The following is a 19,885-nucleotide window of genomic DNA, read 5'->3' as shown; positions in this document are numbered from 1 at the left end:
GGCTGAGGCTGAACAGACTCATGAATGTTAGAAAGACGTTTTATGGGTTATAACAGGAGTCATGTTTTTGTCACCTATTATAGACACTTGGTGGGTGCAAAAAGTGATGCCAGGGTGGACAGTTAAGCACGTTAATTAAACCAACAACATATGGAAAGTCCGAGTTACTGCACGTACAAAGGATGTCAGTGATCCACAGAGCAGAGTTTTCCCTTGGATTATACCTATTTTTGAAGTTTGTGGAGTGGATGTATTTGGATGACGGTATAATATGATTTACACTAACATGATTAGATGTGAATCATGATGATTTTTCAATGTATGTGCAGTGTTCTGCAAGCTGGCAGAAGAGAGAGAGCAGGAGAGAGAGAAAGTGAAGGAAACACTGCTACTGAGAGTTTGGCAGCTGCACAAGCACAAACATGAGTCACTGCTCCCCAAAAGCAATCACGATTGTTACTGCCCGAGTCACAGAGGATAACATCAGGCAGGGCAACTGACTGCATCCCAAATGAGCTCACATCCTTCAAATATCTCCTCCTCAAAAAGAACCAGTATTAAAGTGACTAAAGTTGGCAGGGTGTGTTGCTGCTCAACACACTGTATCAAAACGAAAGAGCCAAATGACTTTGTAAATGTCTCCTCCTTCAGGAAACTTTGCTCTGGAGTTTTGGGATGAAGCAGAGCTTGTCTGCACATGGTCCACTTGGAACAAACTGCTGTTGGCAATCATCCCACCCTACTGTGGCCAAGCTAGCTTTCCAGGATGAGATGGTAAATATGGCAGCATTTTGCCACCATGAGGGAAATGGGAGAGAGGTTCTTCCATGTGGTTTCTTGGCACCATTTGTGGCTTGTGGTGGGAATGGGAAGTAGCAGATCTGCAAGGACTCAGAGATAAGTGAGGCCATCGTAAAGATGAATAGACCATTTAAAAGCCCTGTGGATGGCCACACATCTATAAAGCTGAGGAGAAACTTTTTAGATATTAGCACTGTATCCTTATCCTCTGAGAAATGACGTGTTCATCTGCTGATTGGACCATCACCGCTTCAATCCCACTCCCATCTGAACACACCCAGCCCTCACACCCGTTTTCTTGTCACCAAGCAACTATTGCGCTCTCGTCACAAGGCCTGGGCTTTTTTTGTGGTTTCATCATAGGCCATGATGGGAAACAGAACCACCGCCGCATAAAAGACTGAGAGAAGGAGGGGGAAAGCCTCCTATAAAATACATGCAGATCTAAAATTAGAAGATTTTTGGGAAAAGGAAAAGAAGGACTCGCCCTTTACCAAGCCCTGCGCTTACAGAAGACAGCACCAGCCCAGCAATAAGTGAAAAAAAAATGTGATAGAGCAGAGGGCAAATGAGAGCGAGCTAATTGCCCGTTATTGTATTTGTTGGGATTTGCGGTTAATGATTTCCACATTGCAACTTCAAAAACACTTGATGCTTTGAGAAAAGGAGTGGAGTGACTGGAGAGGATTTGGTCATGTGATCGCAGGAACATATACACAAAAACAAACCAATGGTTTCACCAAAACACATTGCCAGATCACAAAAGAGCTCTTGTTGTTGTGTTTGAGGGATGAAATGCAGTGATAATTACAGATGACTGCTTCCTCACAGTGGGCTGACATTAAGAGCTTCCTTCCATCTTTATTATATGCTTTGAGCTTTTGGGGACAGCAAGACAGACAAAACTTGAGCATTTGTCCCATTATTATAAGTATCTGAAGGTTTCAAGTACTTGCAGAGATTTATATATACATGATCTGCCACAATATGTTTTCCCTCTAAGGTGTCCTGGTAGCCATTACTGTTGTGGTGCTCATTAATGTCAACGTAGTAAGAAAAGAAAAGGCAGGGCCAGGCCAAACCAGGCCAGATGTAGTGGGTTACAGAGTTCTCTTCTGGGGGGACACAGCTGGCTGCAACACAAATCTGGTTTTCCTTCTCCCTAACAACACTCATTTCCACCCCAAAACCACATCAGACTTCAGAGAAGCGCAGAAAGCCTGTCTTGCATTTATTATCCAGATCTTACAGATAGTCTCAGATTTAGTGAGGCTCTTTTAATGAGATTGCCAAGGAGAAGTTGGTGACTTTGCTGAAGGGGGCATTTGGCAGTTAATGGACCACACCTTGTCCCTGCTTCTCCCATCTCTGTTCTTCTTAAAGTTTTTTTTTAGCAAGCCCCCATGAGGAAGGGTCAATGAAAGTGCAAAAAGAGCAGTGTTGCCCTTCATGCCTCAACTAGTTAAACGTGACAATGACTTCTCAATGGGATTTTATTGTCATTCTTTTCTTTTCATGGGTTTTTCATAGTTTGTAGCCCCAGATAACTAGACCATAAACCAGCAGCTCATTGACTCCCAAAATAGCCTCTATCACCACCATTCTTCCTGCTAAAACCCCTCCACTGCCCCACCTCCTGAGTTCACCACCACCATAGCCACAGACCCACAGAGCCACAGACTCCCTGCCAAAGTTGCTTGGTAGCACCTATAAAATATGGCCCCATCTCATTCTAGAGTGGTCCCTATTATTTGGCTCTGTAATGGTAAGAGTCTAATCTTCTGGAGCCAATAAAGGGTTTCACATGCTGCCAAACCCATCTGTTCAATGTCACATGCGACAGTTTTCTATACTTCACAATACAAGCTGTTCTCTGAAGTTAAATTAAATACTTATGTCTTGAGAGATTTTGAAAAATCAGTCAGCAACCATACCAAAGTGGATAAAATGTCACCTTTGTAGGGTTTTCCAGTGGCCAGGATGATATCTGATGCACAGCATCAGGGCATTGTTATTGGCCAAGGTTGGAGCAACATGAATTGATTTTTTGAGTTTGAGTTCAGAAATGACTGATGGGCTTCAGACTCCTAACACTGATGTAAAGGACACTGAAGCACACTGTGAAACCCCAAGAGAAAAAGCTACTGACAAACTTTCAACATCAAGGACCTGCAAACCAACCTGACATGAGGGCGGATGGTAAGTCATACTTACCATCTGCCAAAAAGAGGACATATTTCAAGAGAAGATTAAACACTTCTTCGTTTTTGCTTCTTGTTTCTAGTAGTTTCTCACACGCCAACATGTAATCGGGAAACTCTTCACACATTAAGAAGACAGGTTTAACAAATAAAAGGGGCAAATCTCCCATAAATTCACACATATGTTGTTGAACCTGCTCTAAACCAACTCTGACACCTGAGTAAACAAGACTATTGCGGCCAGGGAGAAAGCAGACAACTGTAAATGAATATGGGGCTAGAGATAGAGAAGCTGAGAGGAGGTGAGGATGTTCCCAGTTTTCCAAGATGTACAATTACCATGTCTTTGATGTATCTATCTTTAATCAAACCAAACATAAAATAACAACAGAGCATTGAGAATCCAGGATTGTGAAAGACAGAGCAAGGGCAGATGAGATTAACATAAGCAGAAAAGAGAAGAGAGGAAAACAGAGGAAATCAGAGTCAGGGTGGGACTGTTTCTCAAACATAGCACCAGTGAACATGTTTTTTTTCATAGTTCCCTCTGTATTATAGACAGGGACAACAAAGCCAACGTTTGTAAAATTAACAGCACACACAAGCACTCTCGTACCTTCAAACTCAGACCCTGAGTTTGAAGGTCTATGCTGCAGCTGCAGCTGCACACTGGAGTCATTCACCAGCAAACAAAAAACTGATGCACAGCGTTCCACACAAAAGCTTTATCTTTCTAATGCAAGAAAACAACACATTCCCATATGGGCCCCACATAGTTCAGAGCCTTTGGTAACTGGAGGATCTGTGGCTTATGTTGCTCATGGTTGCACATCCCTTGTAAGGTGTTAAAAAGTTGCTCTTTACATTGTTGTTTTCCCTACACATGAATGGTAAAGTGAGCTCAGACAACATGCAAGCAGTGAGAAAACATGCATTCATCTGCACTCCTGCCCGTATCATTCCAGCCCTCCTCCCCCCGTCTCCCCCCTCATACCCATGCTTCCCCCATATGCATTTACAGTCAGAATGAAAGGGAGTCATTTTCATCAGCAGAGTAGCCACAGCATTTAGCATTTTAAGATGAATCCAATGTGGAGGGAAGGGAGCAGGCACACACACACACACACACACACACACACACACACACACACACACACACACACACACACACACACACACACACACACATATGCAAATAAATATGCACACTGGCTCCTTTGTTCCCTCTGTAATAAGGCCAGTGTCATTGTGGCAATACCATTCATCAGTGCTGTAGATATCTGTCCACAAAATGTGTGAGCATTCATACACACACGCACGCACGCACGCACGCACGCACGCACGCACGCACGCACGCACACACACACACACACACACACACACACACACACACACACACACACACACACACACACACACACACACACACACCAGTACACCAGTCAATCCATTAACTTCTCTACTTACAATGGTCCAACATCACAAAGGCAGTAATCAACTTGCAGCAATGTTATGTAAGTATTGCTTCACTTTGCCTGGACTGTCTCACAGGATAATTTCAATTTTTCTTGCTCCTCCAGTGATAATAAGCTTCTGCCCTGTACGTTCAGCCACGTTAAGGTCGTCTCCACTGAGCGTCAAGGAAAGACCAACCACGGAATAAAAGGAGAAGGCTTGTTGCTAAACACACCTGTTTTCCATCGTCCCGTTTGTACTCAGGTTGGCTGGTATCTGAGGAATGTAAATTATATGTGGTTTGGTTTGGTCTGAAGCTGTGTCAGGGCTGTTGAAGGGGATTGTGTGTAAGCCCCCCCCCCCACACACACACCACCTCCTCTGTCTTTTCTTTCTGTTTAAGAAGTCCTGTGTGATTACAGACTGCACAAAGATGAAGTCTGACTTGAATAAATAATGGTCTCAGGTCAAGAGGGGTAGGAATAATGTGAACAGCACTACTACTACTAATAATAATAATAAAAATATATATAAAAATAATAATAATAATAAAAAAAAACAATAATAGAAACCACGGCTGCTCCAGATCAAAGGTTCAAAGGGTAAAATCTGCTTTGCGTCAATCTCAATTTACTTTTATTTTGTGTACTATGTTATCTTTTATTAGTTTATTATTTTATTGACTGGAGGAAAATACAGGTAATAGAAAAGCATCTGTCTCCTCCTTCAGACATTTTAAGGCTCTACAAGTCGTATTTAGGCTGCATCAGTGTTTCTATTATCTGTAATTTAAGGATGGATTAACAGTTGTTTTTGCAATCACTCAATTGCTCTGCCATTCATATTATGTATTGCAAAATTAGTTTTGTACATGACATTAACTCATTAACTCATGACATTAACATTGAATATTTTCTCATAAACTGATCACCTAACCTGTTCTTTCTGACATACTGAGGTTTATACTGTTACTGTATACTATTTTACTACTGTGTAAGCAGATAAAAACATAATATACCCATTAATTTCTATAACACATTATATATCTGTCTGTATAGTTTCTTCACCCTGAACACAAGTGTTACCTCAGCCTGGGAATCCTGGGCCTGCTCACCAGCTCTCATGCCTGTTTTCATGAGTTGATTCCATCAGAAGAGTCTCAACATGTTTACTGGAAATTGGGCTTCAGTTAAATGTCTGAGTGCAGCTTTGAGACATATGTTCTGATTAAACGCAACTCCAGCTGATAATCGGTGTGTCCACCATGTCCACTGAGTTCACACTCTGACCAGCCCAGAGGTTCAGATGGACACTGTGAGGTAAAAAAACAACAAAAAAACAGTCCTAGCTGTGTATTAAATTCTGAAGTTTATGCAACTTTTACTTGCTTGCTTGCAGTGGAGAGATTAACACACCCCATATGTGGAGCACAAACATGCACCCATCTGTATCCAATGAAATCTCAGCGCACTCATTTGGAGTGAGGGGCAAACACATGAGAAAAAAGGGCCCCAGCATATTTGTTTGTCTATCTTGTAAACTGCAGATGGAGGCCTTCATCTGTTCTCTCCACATTCCTTGGCACCATTACCTTTTTTGACACTGCAGATCCATGTACATCGCGGAGATAAGCTTTCAGATTCAGATTTTCTTAATCATCTGCCACACTGAATCACTCGGTTTGAAAACCATTTGCCCATTCTTCTTTTGTAAATTGATGTTTCTTAAAAAATGTACATATATTATTTCTCATTTAATCACCTTGACTGGATGACCTGGTCAGAGGACATAATGAGCACAGAACAGTTCCACTGTTTCCAGTCATAAAAGGTGATCAGATAAACTGCAAAAGAGCTTAGTTCCACGACCACAGACGGGACCACAAAGTTCAACATTGAGACCTCTTTTAACCACCTACGTCTCCAATTCCTGATCTTGATGGTGAAAGTGATCCTTTTTCACTGTGGTTTGTGTGGCTGTGGGAAGAGTGCAGTACCAGGAACCAGATGGCTCTGCTAAAAGACAGGGGGCATCCCAATGGCCTCCCTAAGAAGGGGATCCATTACGGAGGATCTATTGAGGGCCAGCAGATTCTGTTTCATGGCATCGGCCGAGTGTGACCACACCTCCGGTGGTGCTGGTCAAGGGCTGGTGCCACATAGGCTGCTGCAGACCTAGCTCATTTTGTGTCCACCTTGGGGAGCTGTATTCACCTTCAATGCAGGACAGACAACTAAATCAGGGCCTCTCAGTGACTTGGGTTTCATCCCGTCAGTTCAAACGTCTTTCAAAGAGACGTGGATTGCAATTGGATATCAGCGGCTCCACGGCTTGGGAAGACAATGTTTTTTTTTGTGCAAACAGTTGAGATGTTCCTGTGCACTTGTAAAGAAAGATCTATTAACTGTACAAGCTTAGTTCCCCAAGGTATCAGAGCTCAGGTTAAAGGATTTCTTTTCTCATACTGTTTCAAAACCAACCACATGGAAACATGTTGTCCATCTTTTGTTCTGCACTCTCTGATGCTGAGCACATTTTACTGTCACAGCCTCTTTCCTCTGCCAACTGGCTTTGTTCTGATGTTTGCTGTCCACTTAGCTAAGGCTGCTCCCTTCACTTGTCCACATGTTTGCTCCAGTCCACTTAGCCATGTCCACTTGCTTGTCCTTGTTAAATTAGTCCTGTCCTGTAGGCGTTTCCTGTGAGGAGAAAAGGCGACAATTTGCCTCTTTGGCCACAAACTGTTGCAACTGGACATAAACCAGAGCCCAGGGCTCGGCAGCAAAATTAGTCTCCATTTATTTAAAGTGGTTGCCATTACTCTACCAGTGAAGCACAGACCTCAGTGGCCCTGGCCCAACCATAACTGCAGTATAAAAAGAACTAAAGTTCGATGGACAGGTCATGTCTCACACAGTAGCAATTCAATATCCTGCCGTTATGCTGTTGGTTATGCCTCTCAAAACTCGGAATTGCATGTGACACCACAAAAATACACGGTCCCTCTGAAACTCAGTCTGTGAAGAAAAAAATCCAACCAATCACCAATGCAATGTTTGGAACATGTTTGAATCAAAGACAGAATAACCATGTCACATGATTTATTAATAGTATGTTCAAAGAGGAATATGCAGACAGGAAGCCAGAGTGGTTTTGGACAGAAGAAATCATGCCGAAACCTAATCGTTTTTTAAAATATTTTCCTCAAATTGCAAAAACCCATCGAGTGTGGTTAGGGAGTCACACATCTGCACTTCCCTTTAACAATAAACCCAGAGCTGATAACACTCTATTTTGATTTTACGTACATAAATCCAACTTTGAGGCAGGAACCTATATTTTCTGTCTTTTTTTTTCATTCATCAGCCACTTCCTCCCTGGAGCCTCGAAACCTCTTTTAAAATCCCATTCTCTGTAATTGTTTGTTGGGGAGTTAATAGAATTCATAGAAGAACATAAGGCTATATGGTATTTCAGTGCTGTTCTCTGAAAATTTGATTTACTCCCACAGCCTCAAGTGTTTTCCAGCCGATGGGCTCAAAGAGAAAGGGAGAGCGAGAGAATGTCGTTGTCTGTGACGGCAGTGTGTTTCCTCATACATACACCTTTTGTAGAGAGTCTGAAATTTAAAAAGTTGTGAGAGAATAAGTAAAGAAATTGCTCCATTCCAAAAACCAACATGTCAGCTCATTGGGGAGAATACTCTGACTGGTCCTGAGTGACCTTAGAGCAACAAAACCTCACAAACCACTATTCAGGCCACATGAGTACACTCTCCCACCTAAACATTGTTTATCTCTTTTAAGCCCAACAGTTGTATACAGCCAGCAGAGGCTTGACAGCTTAATTTCACATTGTCTTACGAGACCGCCTCCGTGGATTATGGACCAGAGTGACACACTAAACCTTGCACTAGTTTGTTTGGGGACTGCCCTTTCCTTTACCACTCTATGCTTTCCATGACCATTGGGTCCATCACGCCTCGTCATACACCACCCTCACCATCGTACATCCTGGCCGGGGAAATGGCCTGGCTGCTTTGCATGCTGGGTTGCCCTGACCAACCGACTGAGCAGGTGCTAATTTGCACAAGGTAAGAGAAGCGTGAAAGAGCTGAGCTCAGCTGAAGTTTGATGAGAGAAATGGTGAGCGCTGGGTACAACACGATCAAACAAATACAAGCCTTTGAACACGACAGGACGGGGATCACAGTGGCATGATAATAAGCATGATTGTGTTTATAATAACTAGGTCTGTTTCTCCATCTTTGTGGTGAGTGGTTTTATGGGCGGTCCAACCACTTGGCATGGCGGAATAGGGTGTTGCACGCAACTTGACTGGCCCAGGGCACCACCCAGAGGTCAACAGGAAGTATATCAGCAGGAAATGGAAAGAGTTCTTTTGTTGCCAGCTGTCACCAGCATAAACTTATGTTCAGTAAATGAGGGAACTCTTCAAAACATCGGCCTGTCTTTACATGTCAAGACATGTACACAGGTACCAAGAGTGCTGGGATGTTCAAAAGGGAGGACGCTTTGCTCGATGTTTATCCATTATAGATTTGTTTTTCATGACTAGCTTCTCGATAACTGGAACTCTCTTCTCTGCTATCATCTAGGTGGTGACACACAATCAGCAATAGCTTAGTTTTTAATCATTCATTTGATCTGTATTTATACAAATATACTCAAAGCACTTTAAAATGTATGAGCAGGTAGATGTCCATTTGATGGAAATATGTATTTCACTGGGCCATGATATGTAACTAACTCTACACTAACTCTTTAATATAATTTAATTTCTACTATTTCTATCCAGCTAACAGGCAACCATTGTGACCTGGCTGCTTACTTATGCACATGCTTCTCCATCGTTGGGTAAACGTGAGGACAAACAAGCGTTTTAGCATCATCTCTCCACTGTAATGCACAAACTTGGTCTGATGTTGTCTGTCACCTCACACTCCAAGTGTCAGCTCAAGTTGATGTTTTCTTGCTAAGCTCAAACCCTTCTGGCATTCCACTGAAGATTTATGAGGGCTCCATGGTGGCTGGTGTGCACCTGAGTATGTGTGAACGCAACACCGCAACACAAGAAGAGAAAGACTCTAACTCTGTTTATGCTAAAAACAACCAAGAGATACTGATACATGAGTGCAACTAAAAGGACATTTAAATAAGTACACATCAGCCAAGTCACCCGTTTACTGATCATTCCAAGTGACAAAAGAAGAAACACTAACACTTTGTCCTGTAATTGAAGCCACCATGTTTGCATGCCCTTGAGAAAAAGAGTCAAATAATGTCAAAAGCTAAGAAAAAAAGAGCACATATTGTGTTACCTCTTAAGCTATTCATGTAATTTGTTTTGGTGGTGGTAATTATGTCACCAGGGATGCCAAAAACATTTCCTAACATCTCATACTCACTTAATGGTAGCTATTACTACAAATGATGCCGCCTGACAATGAAATCAAAAATTTAGTCAGTGAAACACTTGACTTTAAATGTGTAGCTTGACATCGTCTCACAGACTCTGCACGGCTTCTGTTGGTAAATCTAAGAGAAAACTGAAAACTTGTGATTGTCCCACAACACAGTATGACGTGTTGTGGGACAATCACAAGTTTTCAGTGATTAGTTATATGCTCCTTGTTATATCTAACAAGGATCCAGAACACCACAAAGAATCAGTCCTCTCAGCTATCCACTCTTTGACAGGTGAATGAATGACCGCCTCACCAAATGCATTCATGAGGTGATGCAGGGAGGAGGGAGGGAATGCCGACGGCAGCAGCAGACAGGAAGCCAAACGATGACATCACTGACAGCAGCTTTAAAGAATTGTTTTCAGTGATTAGTGACCATACTTTGATGCACAGTGAGGGACAGCTAAGATAAAAGTTCAGGGGACGAGAATGTAGTTTCACACTTAAAACACACTCTCCATGTCACCTGTGCTATTTTAAAAGATGTGGTCAAAGCTGTAAACATACAAGCACACAACGATATTTCCAGTTGAAATCTGTGGGGAAATATCCGTCTCTTCATCTGATAAAAACTGCTGCCACAGCAGCTCTCCTCACCGAATATTTGTGGTTACATGCCCACTTTAAAATAAAAATAAAAAATAGATTAATAGGATAAAAATCCGATCCTAAATCAAACTCTCACTCTAAATCAAACTCCTGAGTCCATTTTCGACATAAACCTGAACCCTGAGCAAGTCGAGGGCAAAGTTAAACCTGAACACTCTGAACGTCTGATTTCTAGCTCACATCTGGCTCCTACATCACATCCATAACAGCTACATAGATGTACGTCTCACGTACGCACGCACACACACACACACACACACACACACACACACACACACACACACACACACACACACACACACACACACACACACACACACACACACACACACACACACACACACACAGTGCAGTGCACAGATCTTTCTCAGTGGTTTGTCTGAACTTGTTTCTGTTGCACAGAAGCTCAATGAGGGATGAGAGGTTTCCATCTCTGTGAACCAGAAAGCAGGGTGGGTGGGGGTTCGGGGCACAGGGCCCACATCTGAAACTCAGGCCCCGACCGCCCCCTTCCCACAATGCCCTGTGATACTCCCTACAGTCAGCGCAGAGGGTTTAACCCAAAGCCCTTCTGTAAAACTCTTTAAGAACCCACTGTCTCTCCTCAAACCAATGCTCCATCGCGATTACCTCTGCCAACACAAGCTAGTGTTTCTTTAAACGGCAGCGGATGTTCTGTCATTATCCTGTGAGGCAGATGATCCAGAGTATCTCTTCCTCACACATACGCTCAATAAAGAATGCTCTGTCTCAGGGGTTAAAGGGCGCTGATGGAACCAATCATAAAGTGCACTGTATGGACCGATGACATGGTGGATCGAGTAAAGACAGATACAGTGACGGGGGAGGATGAGATTGATGTGTGCGACCTCATGGTTTGACACTTGACGTGACCTCTTTTGGAGCAGGAATGTTGGGAGTTTGTAGAAACTGCAGACACGTAACTGAACTTAACTCATATGTTGGAGGGATGGAAAATTAATAATGAAGTGCAAATGTCATTTTTCTTAGTTTATATTATAAAAAGGACAGACATTATACAGATGTGATTTTTCCAGGAATTTGTTTTGAGCTTTATCTCAATCGTCACTGAATAAAAAACAATAGGATGCATTATGGGATGCTGTCAAAATATGGACTACTCTGTTCTAATGGCAACTAAAAGCGGACCTAGACCGGTAGTTCCAATTAACGCTGTTTTTTAGTGTGTATCTGCGTCATTACCTTGTTTAAGAAGCCCTGAAGGTTCAAAACAAACAGTTCAGCCATTGCTGAGAACGATGTGTTTTATTGTAATCTCGGGCTCAGCGAGATCTCTGAAAAAAACCCTTCTAGTTACGTAAACAGCGGTTCTCCTGAACAGCAGATCCTCCTAGTCCGGGCACATCCGGTTGCGTACATTGAACCGCAGAAGAAGAATAACGTCCGTTGTGGAGGTGTTTCACGAGCAACAGTGTCTTCTGACTCTGGGTCTGACTCCGGTTTAAAGTCATAAAAGGGACTGCGGCGGGGAGTCGTGAAGAAGCTATTTTTAAACATTGTTAAATCAATGTTTTGATAATGAGGAGCAGTGCATCCACCGTTCCAGAGGGGGAGCTGCGCTTCTGAGAGCGGGTGTGCTGAATATGTCACTTCCGGGTATTGGCCAATCACAAGACAGTTGGGAAGCCTCTACGCTGGCTGGTCAATCACAACAGTCTGTCTTCTGGGTGTGAGAGTTCAGTCTAAACACCGCGGCTGAGGAGAGCGTCAGTAAGGAGAGATTTCCATCGGCTCATTTACAGCAATGAGGAGGGTTTTTTTTTTTACCATAAAAACAAGATAATGTATGTAAGTAGACCTCCATAACTAACATATATGTGCAACAGGACCACTCTATGTGACCTTTAAAGAAATTAATTTCCCCCCAATGTATTACTTTTTAAGAAAATACAACACAAATCAACACAAAGCTCTGACTCATAGACCATAAATAAAAAGTGTCTTTCTGTTTGTTGGTGGAAGCCAACGCAGAAGTAAAAATAACGGGTATCGCCACCAGGGCTTAATTCCACTGGGCACAAAAAGAACATAGCTTTAAAGAGATCTGTACATCTTTCTTCAAAATGAGAGTTCAGATTCTCATGGCGGATGTCACGACCAGTTACCACTTGCTGTGAGTGTGTTATATAGACTCGGTAATAATAAAATAATAATTATTTTAAATGGAGCTCATGGTGAGGTGGTTTCTCAGATGATGTTTTAAAGACAAGATAAACTTGAATATCTAAAGAATATAACGGTTAACTGCAGTCTTACAAAACACAGCTGAAAATAACACGTCAACCTCGTGAACACAAGTTTATTGACAGTTAGCAGGAGCAAAATCTCCATTCTAAACACGTGTGTGAGCTACTGTTCACTGTACAGTGTTTTCAACCACACTTCAGCCTCCAGTTCTGTCTGTGGCTGAACGCATGGGATCTAACAGAGTCCAGGCCAACATGGTGCCCTGCTGGACAGCGATCACACAGCGAACAGGAAAAACACAGAGTTGCCAGATGAAACAGAGGGTTGCCAGTTTACGCAGCAGTTTAGAAGCATGTCAGGCCACAAAGAGAAATCAAAACACATGCTGTCATTCACCACCCATCACTCACTGTGCTGCCTGCACGGCTTCAAGAGAGGAATAAAAGCACCAGAGTTGGACAAGATTAAAGAGATCAAATATCTCCAATCCAGTCTGGAAGTAATCGAGTGGCCTCACCTTTGATAAGAGCCCTTATATTATAGACGTTTCTCAGTATCTCCTCACAAGTTATTTCATGCACTTATATCTAGTTAAACATGACCTTGTCAAAGACTGCAATTGAAAGGAAAGCCCATGAGGCAACTCTTGTCTACTCTGATCCGTCCAAAAACCTGGTTGGGCGCAACCTGATGTCAACCTGATGCTCAGTTCATGCAGACATATTTTTGACAGCTGTGAATTCTGTAATTACATAATGAGCACACATTCCAAGTTGCCAGAATGTTACAGCCTGCCCTTTTCAAGCCTCAGCTCGACAAAACCAAATCTAACTGCTTCCCTTTAAAGGTGAAATAAAGTCCAGTTGTACACAGGTTAAGCCTGTTACATGTTGCCCTCATTCATGACTACAAAATGTTGGATCAGAAATGCAATGTAAAAACCAAAGCAGTGCTCTCTGACTATGTCTTTTCCCAGGCTGCATAATTGTGCCACAAGCAATTTGACACTTTTACATTTGTTTTATTTCTACAGGACAGAAAAAGGCAAACCTGTTTCACAAGCATATTTTAAAGATTCACACACAAACTATTATAGCAATAGTTCAATATTCTAAGAAATACGCTTATCTGATTTTAGGCACTGAGCAAGATGTGAAGATTTACAAGATTGTTATCTTAGATAAGGATATAGACTGGAAACAAAGGCTAAACAGCTGGCATTGTTGCATTCAAAGTTAAAAACTTAACCTCACTAATAAAAATATTAGCATATATAAAAATAACATCAGTTTGTTTGTGTGTGACTGGTTAGCAGGGCTGTTGCAAATGGATAGGTTAAGTAAGTAAAGTTAGCCTGGGGCCCCAACATGAAAAGGGCCCCCAAAAAAACAACTGATTATATCAGTCAACAGCATTGACAGTTTAGTCAGAAACCACCTAACAAGAACAAGCCCATTCCATGTACCCCTGACTTACTGGCAACAACTTCATTTCAGAAGACTGGTGAGAAGAAAATCAACTTAGTGAGTAAATCAACCCCCATGAGTGTTATCAATCTTCTCATCTGACTTTTACAACAAATAGGCTAATAACCATATTTCCCGAAATGTTGGACTAATCCTTTAATTCTCTCAATCCTCCAGGTGAAGAATCATTAAGACAGATTATAGGTTAATCCTGCATGTACAAACACAGCAACAGCTACTGAAATTGAAGAGATCGTCATCAACTGTCTACTTCAAAAACATTATGGATCATGTTCATTTAACAAAAAAACAACACAACACAAAGCAATGTTGTTGATTTTTCTTTTCCTCTGACCCACATCTTGATCTCACTCAGTATCACTGGTACCAGGAAGATGAAGAAAAATCTTCTTCCCAGCTAATTAACAACCTTGAGTGCGTTCACAAGGCCAAAACTATCAGCTAGGTTATTAGCGGCTTACTCAGTGACGGCTCATGTTGACAGCTCTGACAGCATTCAGCTTCCACTTGTATGTACATTTTTATGAAGGGCACGAGCGGCTGCCAGGTGAACAAAAGCAGGCCACAGTCCATCACGACAGCAAGTGGGAGTCTGGACAGGTTCTTTTACAAAATCTCTGAGGAATCACATACGTCATCTTTGCTTTACTCATGCTCTATATACAGTATGTAGTATGACCTGCACAGTATGGAAGATATCATAAGTCACATGAGAGCACTTATCTGCTTTGCTTCACGTCATGTTTCACCCTTACCTCCAACTTCCCTTTATTCAACCGTTCAAGCATGTGTGTATAAATGTATTTGCGTGTGTGTGTGTGTGTGTGTGTATATATTACTGAACACAATTATCCATCAATGCAAAATAAAGTGCTTCAGTCTACCATGACAGTGAAAGCACTCCATTATAATTGATTTTGACGCTCTGTCACAAACGTACTGTGGCTGGATCTGTGCACAACATTAATACACTGCTGCATGAGCGAGCTGTGGCACTTAAAGGAAACATTCAACCATTTCATTATTCACATTTGCACACATTCTAAGATCTTACTTCCTAATTACATCACAGCATGAGTGTATGCTATAGATAGTATAAGCAATTTTACAGCACATTTATAGATAGATAGATAGATAATAATAATAATAATAATGCATAATATTTAAGGCGCCTTTCAAGACACTCAAGGTCGATAGATAGATAGATAGATAGATAGATAGATAGATAGATAGATAGATAGATAGATAGATAGATAGATAGAGTCTTTAATCAAGTTTGATTTAATTTGAATGGGAACAGCAATACTTCTTTAAATAAAGTCAACTATTTCAGTGTGTTTCTGTGTTGAAACTCTGCTTGTTTACATGCGTCTACTTTCCCTCAGCTTGTCACATCCACTTCCCCTGAGGTTTCCACATTTCCTAGCATGGACGTGGACAACAAGCCACACCAACCATCAACTTCATCTCTTCTGACAGATTTGTCCTGTTGGACATGAGCAAAAAAAGAAAAGAAAGAAGTGGAGCCATATTATGCTTCTCTTGCTCCCTGATTGTGAGTGTGACATTTTAAATCAGCACACATTTAGCGCAGTATTTATGACCACTTCTCTGCCACTCCAAATAGTTTGCATGTAAATTGTGGTAATAAAGAACAACATTACAAAAGTTAAAGCAACAACTCTGAGGGATGGACTTTTCCTTTTGGTTTTCCACTGACTTTTCCCCCTTTAATTGCACAGACTTGACATGTGAGTGAGGCTAAAACAGAGAAAAGAGAGCCTGAATGGCCCATTCCTTGCAGGCGCATAAAATGATTGTTTTACTATACAGTAAATGTGCCACAGCTGACTTGAACTAAACTTGGTCCCTTTTTTCTTTCCCCTTGTGTTATGAGGGGGAATACCATCGCTTTAAATACTTTGTTAATACATAGGTACACATGGGAGTACTTACGCACTATCCCAGATGCTGGACCCTCTAATTTGAAATCCAAGGCTATAATTAAGAGACAAAAAATTAAAAAGGAAAGCACGAGGATTTGCTGCTTCGACATGAAACGCGGCGCAAATTACAGCAAAAAGAAGCTTGGTTTGTGTGGTCATCATTATTAGATATTCACATTAAAGCTTTGAAACGGGATCCGGCTGAAACTTTTGTCACAGTTCTCACACATAGACGCACGTGCATCCGCCTGTATTCATCTGAACTTAAAGCTTCTTTAAATGGATTTGATCTGTGTGTGTGTGTGTGTGTGTGTGTGTGTGTGTGTGTGTGTGTGTGTGTGTGTGTGTGTGTGTGTGTGTGTGTGTGCGTGCGTGTGTGTGTGTGTGGACATAATGACACGGCGTGGGCATAAAAAACCTCGCAATTTCGATTATTACTGAATCGGTCGTGTTTCAGTGTGATTCATAAACTAAATGCATCCGATGCAGATGAGAAATCCAAACCCGGGCTGGCAGCGCAGCATGTGCCAGAGTCTGGTGCGTAAAAGCTGCTCCTTCCTCTGAATCTAAATTTTAAGTACAGTCTAAGAACAGTTCACGGTGACTTTAGAACCTTCTCCACATTCACATGAACCCACTGTTTCACTTGACTCCCACGGGTCGTTTTTGAGCACGGTTTGGATCGGACGTGTTTACCCAGAAGGCGTGCGTATGTAAGAGAAATATCTGATCAGACCAGTCTCTCTGCTCACCACACTGTTGTCTTTAAAGTCAAAGACAATACGACAGCTCTCCCGTCTGCTTTAGCGTCTCTGTAGAGCTAATAATAGAGTGTTACTGCGTTAAAAGCTCCATTCACTTTGGAGACGCGCGTACGCAGCGTCAGAGAAAACGAGGCGATGCAGAAAAGTTTTTGCTTACCGGTGTCGAAATGATTAAGAGCTGCAGAAGAAATAAAGCCAGCGATAAGAAGAGCAGAAGTGACTGTCCAGGAATCCATGGTGAGACTTAGGATCTCAGGTGAAGCGCAGTTTGACGCACAGATGAGCGCAGAGCGGCGGACTGTCCGTCTGTCTGTCTGTCTGTCTGACTGACTGACTGACTGTGTCTGAGTGTTCGGGTCTGTGTGCAGCACTCACTCTTTGGTCCGCGTTAGAAAAAGTCCCTGAACTTCAAAACGGCTCCTTCAGCTACTACTACGCTGACACTACAAAGACGGGAGAAGATAATAGAAAAGCAGGGATCCTGTTTCCAACCCATGTGACAGGAAATAGAGGCAATAGATTCAACCTGCAGCGAAGGGAAGCAGCAGAAAGAACAGAGGAGGGAAGGAGGGAGGGAAGGAGAGAGAGGGAGGGAGAAGGGAGGACTCTGGAACAGCAGATTAGAAAATAACTGATTTCTTTTCTATGAACATACTGTTTTTTTGTTGTTTTTTTAAATGCACACAGGAATAACTTGATTAAAACAGCTGTAGAAATAAAAGAATAACAATAAATCCAGAGGATTAAAACTGCCATTAATCAACATCACTCACTGTATTTATGAGGTCTCATAAAGATTAGAGCAGTGGCGTGCACAGACATTTGGAAGAGCAGGGGCAAACAATTATAAGGCACCACATTTCCCACATTCTCACACACCTGTGTATACCTTCAAAGGGACATCCTTTACAGCACATCATCACTTTCTTTTCTATGCAGCATTGAATATCATTTCCTCTAAGGACGCCCTTTGGGACACTGTCATGTTCAGGGACAGAGGGGAAATTCATAACCGCACCCTTTTTGATTGGAAGGACACTCATGGGAAATGAAGTTACAAGGGCATCTTATTATAGGGCGCTGCACCACTTTTCTCCACTAGAAAGGAACTCCTTTAGAAAACTTTCGAAAATGTATGGACTGGCACATTGTCCAGGGTGAACCCTGCCTGAGTTTGGCACAGCGCCCCCATCACCCTCATGTGGAGGATAAAGAGGTAGATGGATGACTATTTTGCTTTAGAGACTGCATTTTTTTTGTCCATTAGGGCCTCAATGACAATGAATCTACCTTTAAGTATGACAGTTCACTGTAAACATGCTGAGGATCAGCAGGGGCCCACAATGAGAACTTTTTACATTAAAGGTCTAAATCTAAGTTTTGGAGACTCCTGGGTTACAGTAATAGCCATATGGTGTAATAAAAGGAAGGGGAGTGAGGGGGATAATCTGGAAGAGCAGGGCTTAATATTTGATTTATTTTGGTTTGGTTTCATCCAAAGTTTATGATTAGACGTTTTGTATCCACACAAATTGTGGATTTATTTTGTGAACTGGTTTGCATCAACAAATGGTGCAAACCAGATCCCGTTATTCAAACAGGATCTGGTTTGTACCATTTGTTCCAGGCGAGGAATACTCTGCCATGAGTATACATTTAACAGATTAGAATATAAATCAGGATTTGAAAGCACCTGAATAACTTTGTTTCTATATGAATACCCTCATCTTCTCGTTCAATCAACAGAGACAGGTGTGAGCTCCCTGTCAATGCTTCTCACCTCATATTCCTGTTCAAACAGCCAGTCTGGTCCTCAGTGTGAAACAGCGCCCTCTTGTGTTTCCCTGAGCAGCTCTGTGAAGAAGCGTCCAAGCCATGAAGCGTCCAAGCCATGAAGCAGCCAGTTGAGCCTAAAAATAGAGAATCCACGATGATCTCACCACTCTCAAAGAGGGAAGGCCCAACTTTTATTTTGCCAAACCCAACTGGGTTGAGATGGGGTGCACTGGGAAAGTCATCAGAAGTCATGGAGCATGACGCATGTCCTTTGACATATGTAAAAACTGGCTCCTAAAAGCTTCACTCACAGTATACACTACAGTGTTTGACAGGGAGGGGAATCATTGCAGTTTATCAGTACTGACAGTTTCATATGTGTCATTCTGCCTGACAGCTACAGTATACTTTTAGTATGAAGTCATCATTTCAGTGATCAGGCACATTTACACCAGGTCTGTTCTTCAATAGTCTTCAGATACTCTCCTATTACTTATCCACTAACATTCAGAGGAAAACACTTTGCTAATGATTTATACAAATAGTTAATGTGCTGATAAATACTTTTTTTAAATATTAATTTTTAAATGGATTTATATGTTTGTTTTTTATAGTTTAAAAGTCTTTTTTTAATGAGCATAACCTCAGTTAAATATGACTGCACTCATTTGTTTCTTACACATTAATTACACCACTGATAATCACTGAAAATGAGCCATACCTATACTACATACTATACTACACGTATACTGTTGAAAAACCAACAATTATTTTCTCAAATAAGGTTCCAGAGCCGATACAGATACATTTTGTAATTTTGTACTTCTTAACTATTTAAAATGACAATAAATAAATAAATTCATCAAATAAAAAAAATCCAAAGCGGGAATTATGGTCCACCATTGCTTCAAACTGACTGTTCATGATGTACCTGAAATTACGTTTTATCATAGTTTACTCTATGATATTGTTGTAGCATGGCCTCCTGTGTGTGTGTTTGTGTGTGTGTGTGTGTGTGTGTGTGTGTGTGTGAGAGAGATAACATGTTGAGCTTGTCTGTACATGTTGCCTGGCCACATTCCTTGTGGTCTACAAGAGTTGTTTTCTTTTCTTTCTCTCCAGATAAAAA

At 41.7% G+C, this 19,885-nt stretch overlaps 1 protein-coding gene across 1 annotated transcript in view; it reads right to left on the bottom strand.

Moving 5' to 3' along the window:
* The window catches only part of kremen1 (kringle containing transmembrane protein 1), a gene marked incomplete at both ends in the record, with an annotated part of 57,005 nt that extends 39,789 nt beyond the window's left edge, over nucleotides 1-17,216 (bottom strand). The window contains one exon of the mRNA XM_083904985.1: nucleotides 17,138-17,216. Within this exon, the coding sequence (XP_083761111.1) occupies nucleotides 17,138-17,216 (79 nt within the window). The remainder of the gene's footprint in view (nucleotides 1-17,137) is intronic.
* Nucleotides 17,217-19,885: the final 2,669 nt, after the last annotated feature.

This window comes from Microchirus variegatus, assembly GCF_963457635.1.
Source record: "Microchirus variegatus genome assembly, chromosome: 18".
NCBI classification, from domain to species: Eukaryota; Metazoa; Chordata; class Actinopteri; order Pleuronectiformes; family Soleidae; genus Microchirus; species Microchirus variegatus.
This window is presented reverse-complemented; position numbering and strand designations above follow the sequence as displayed.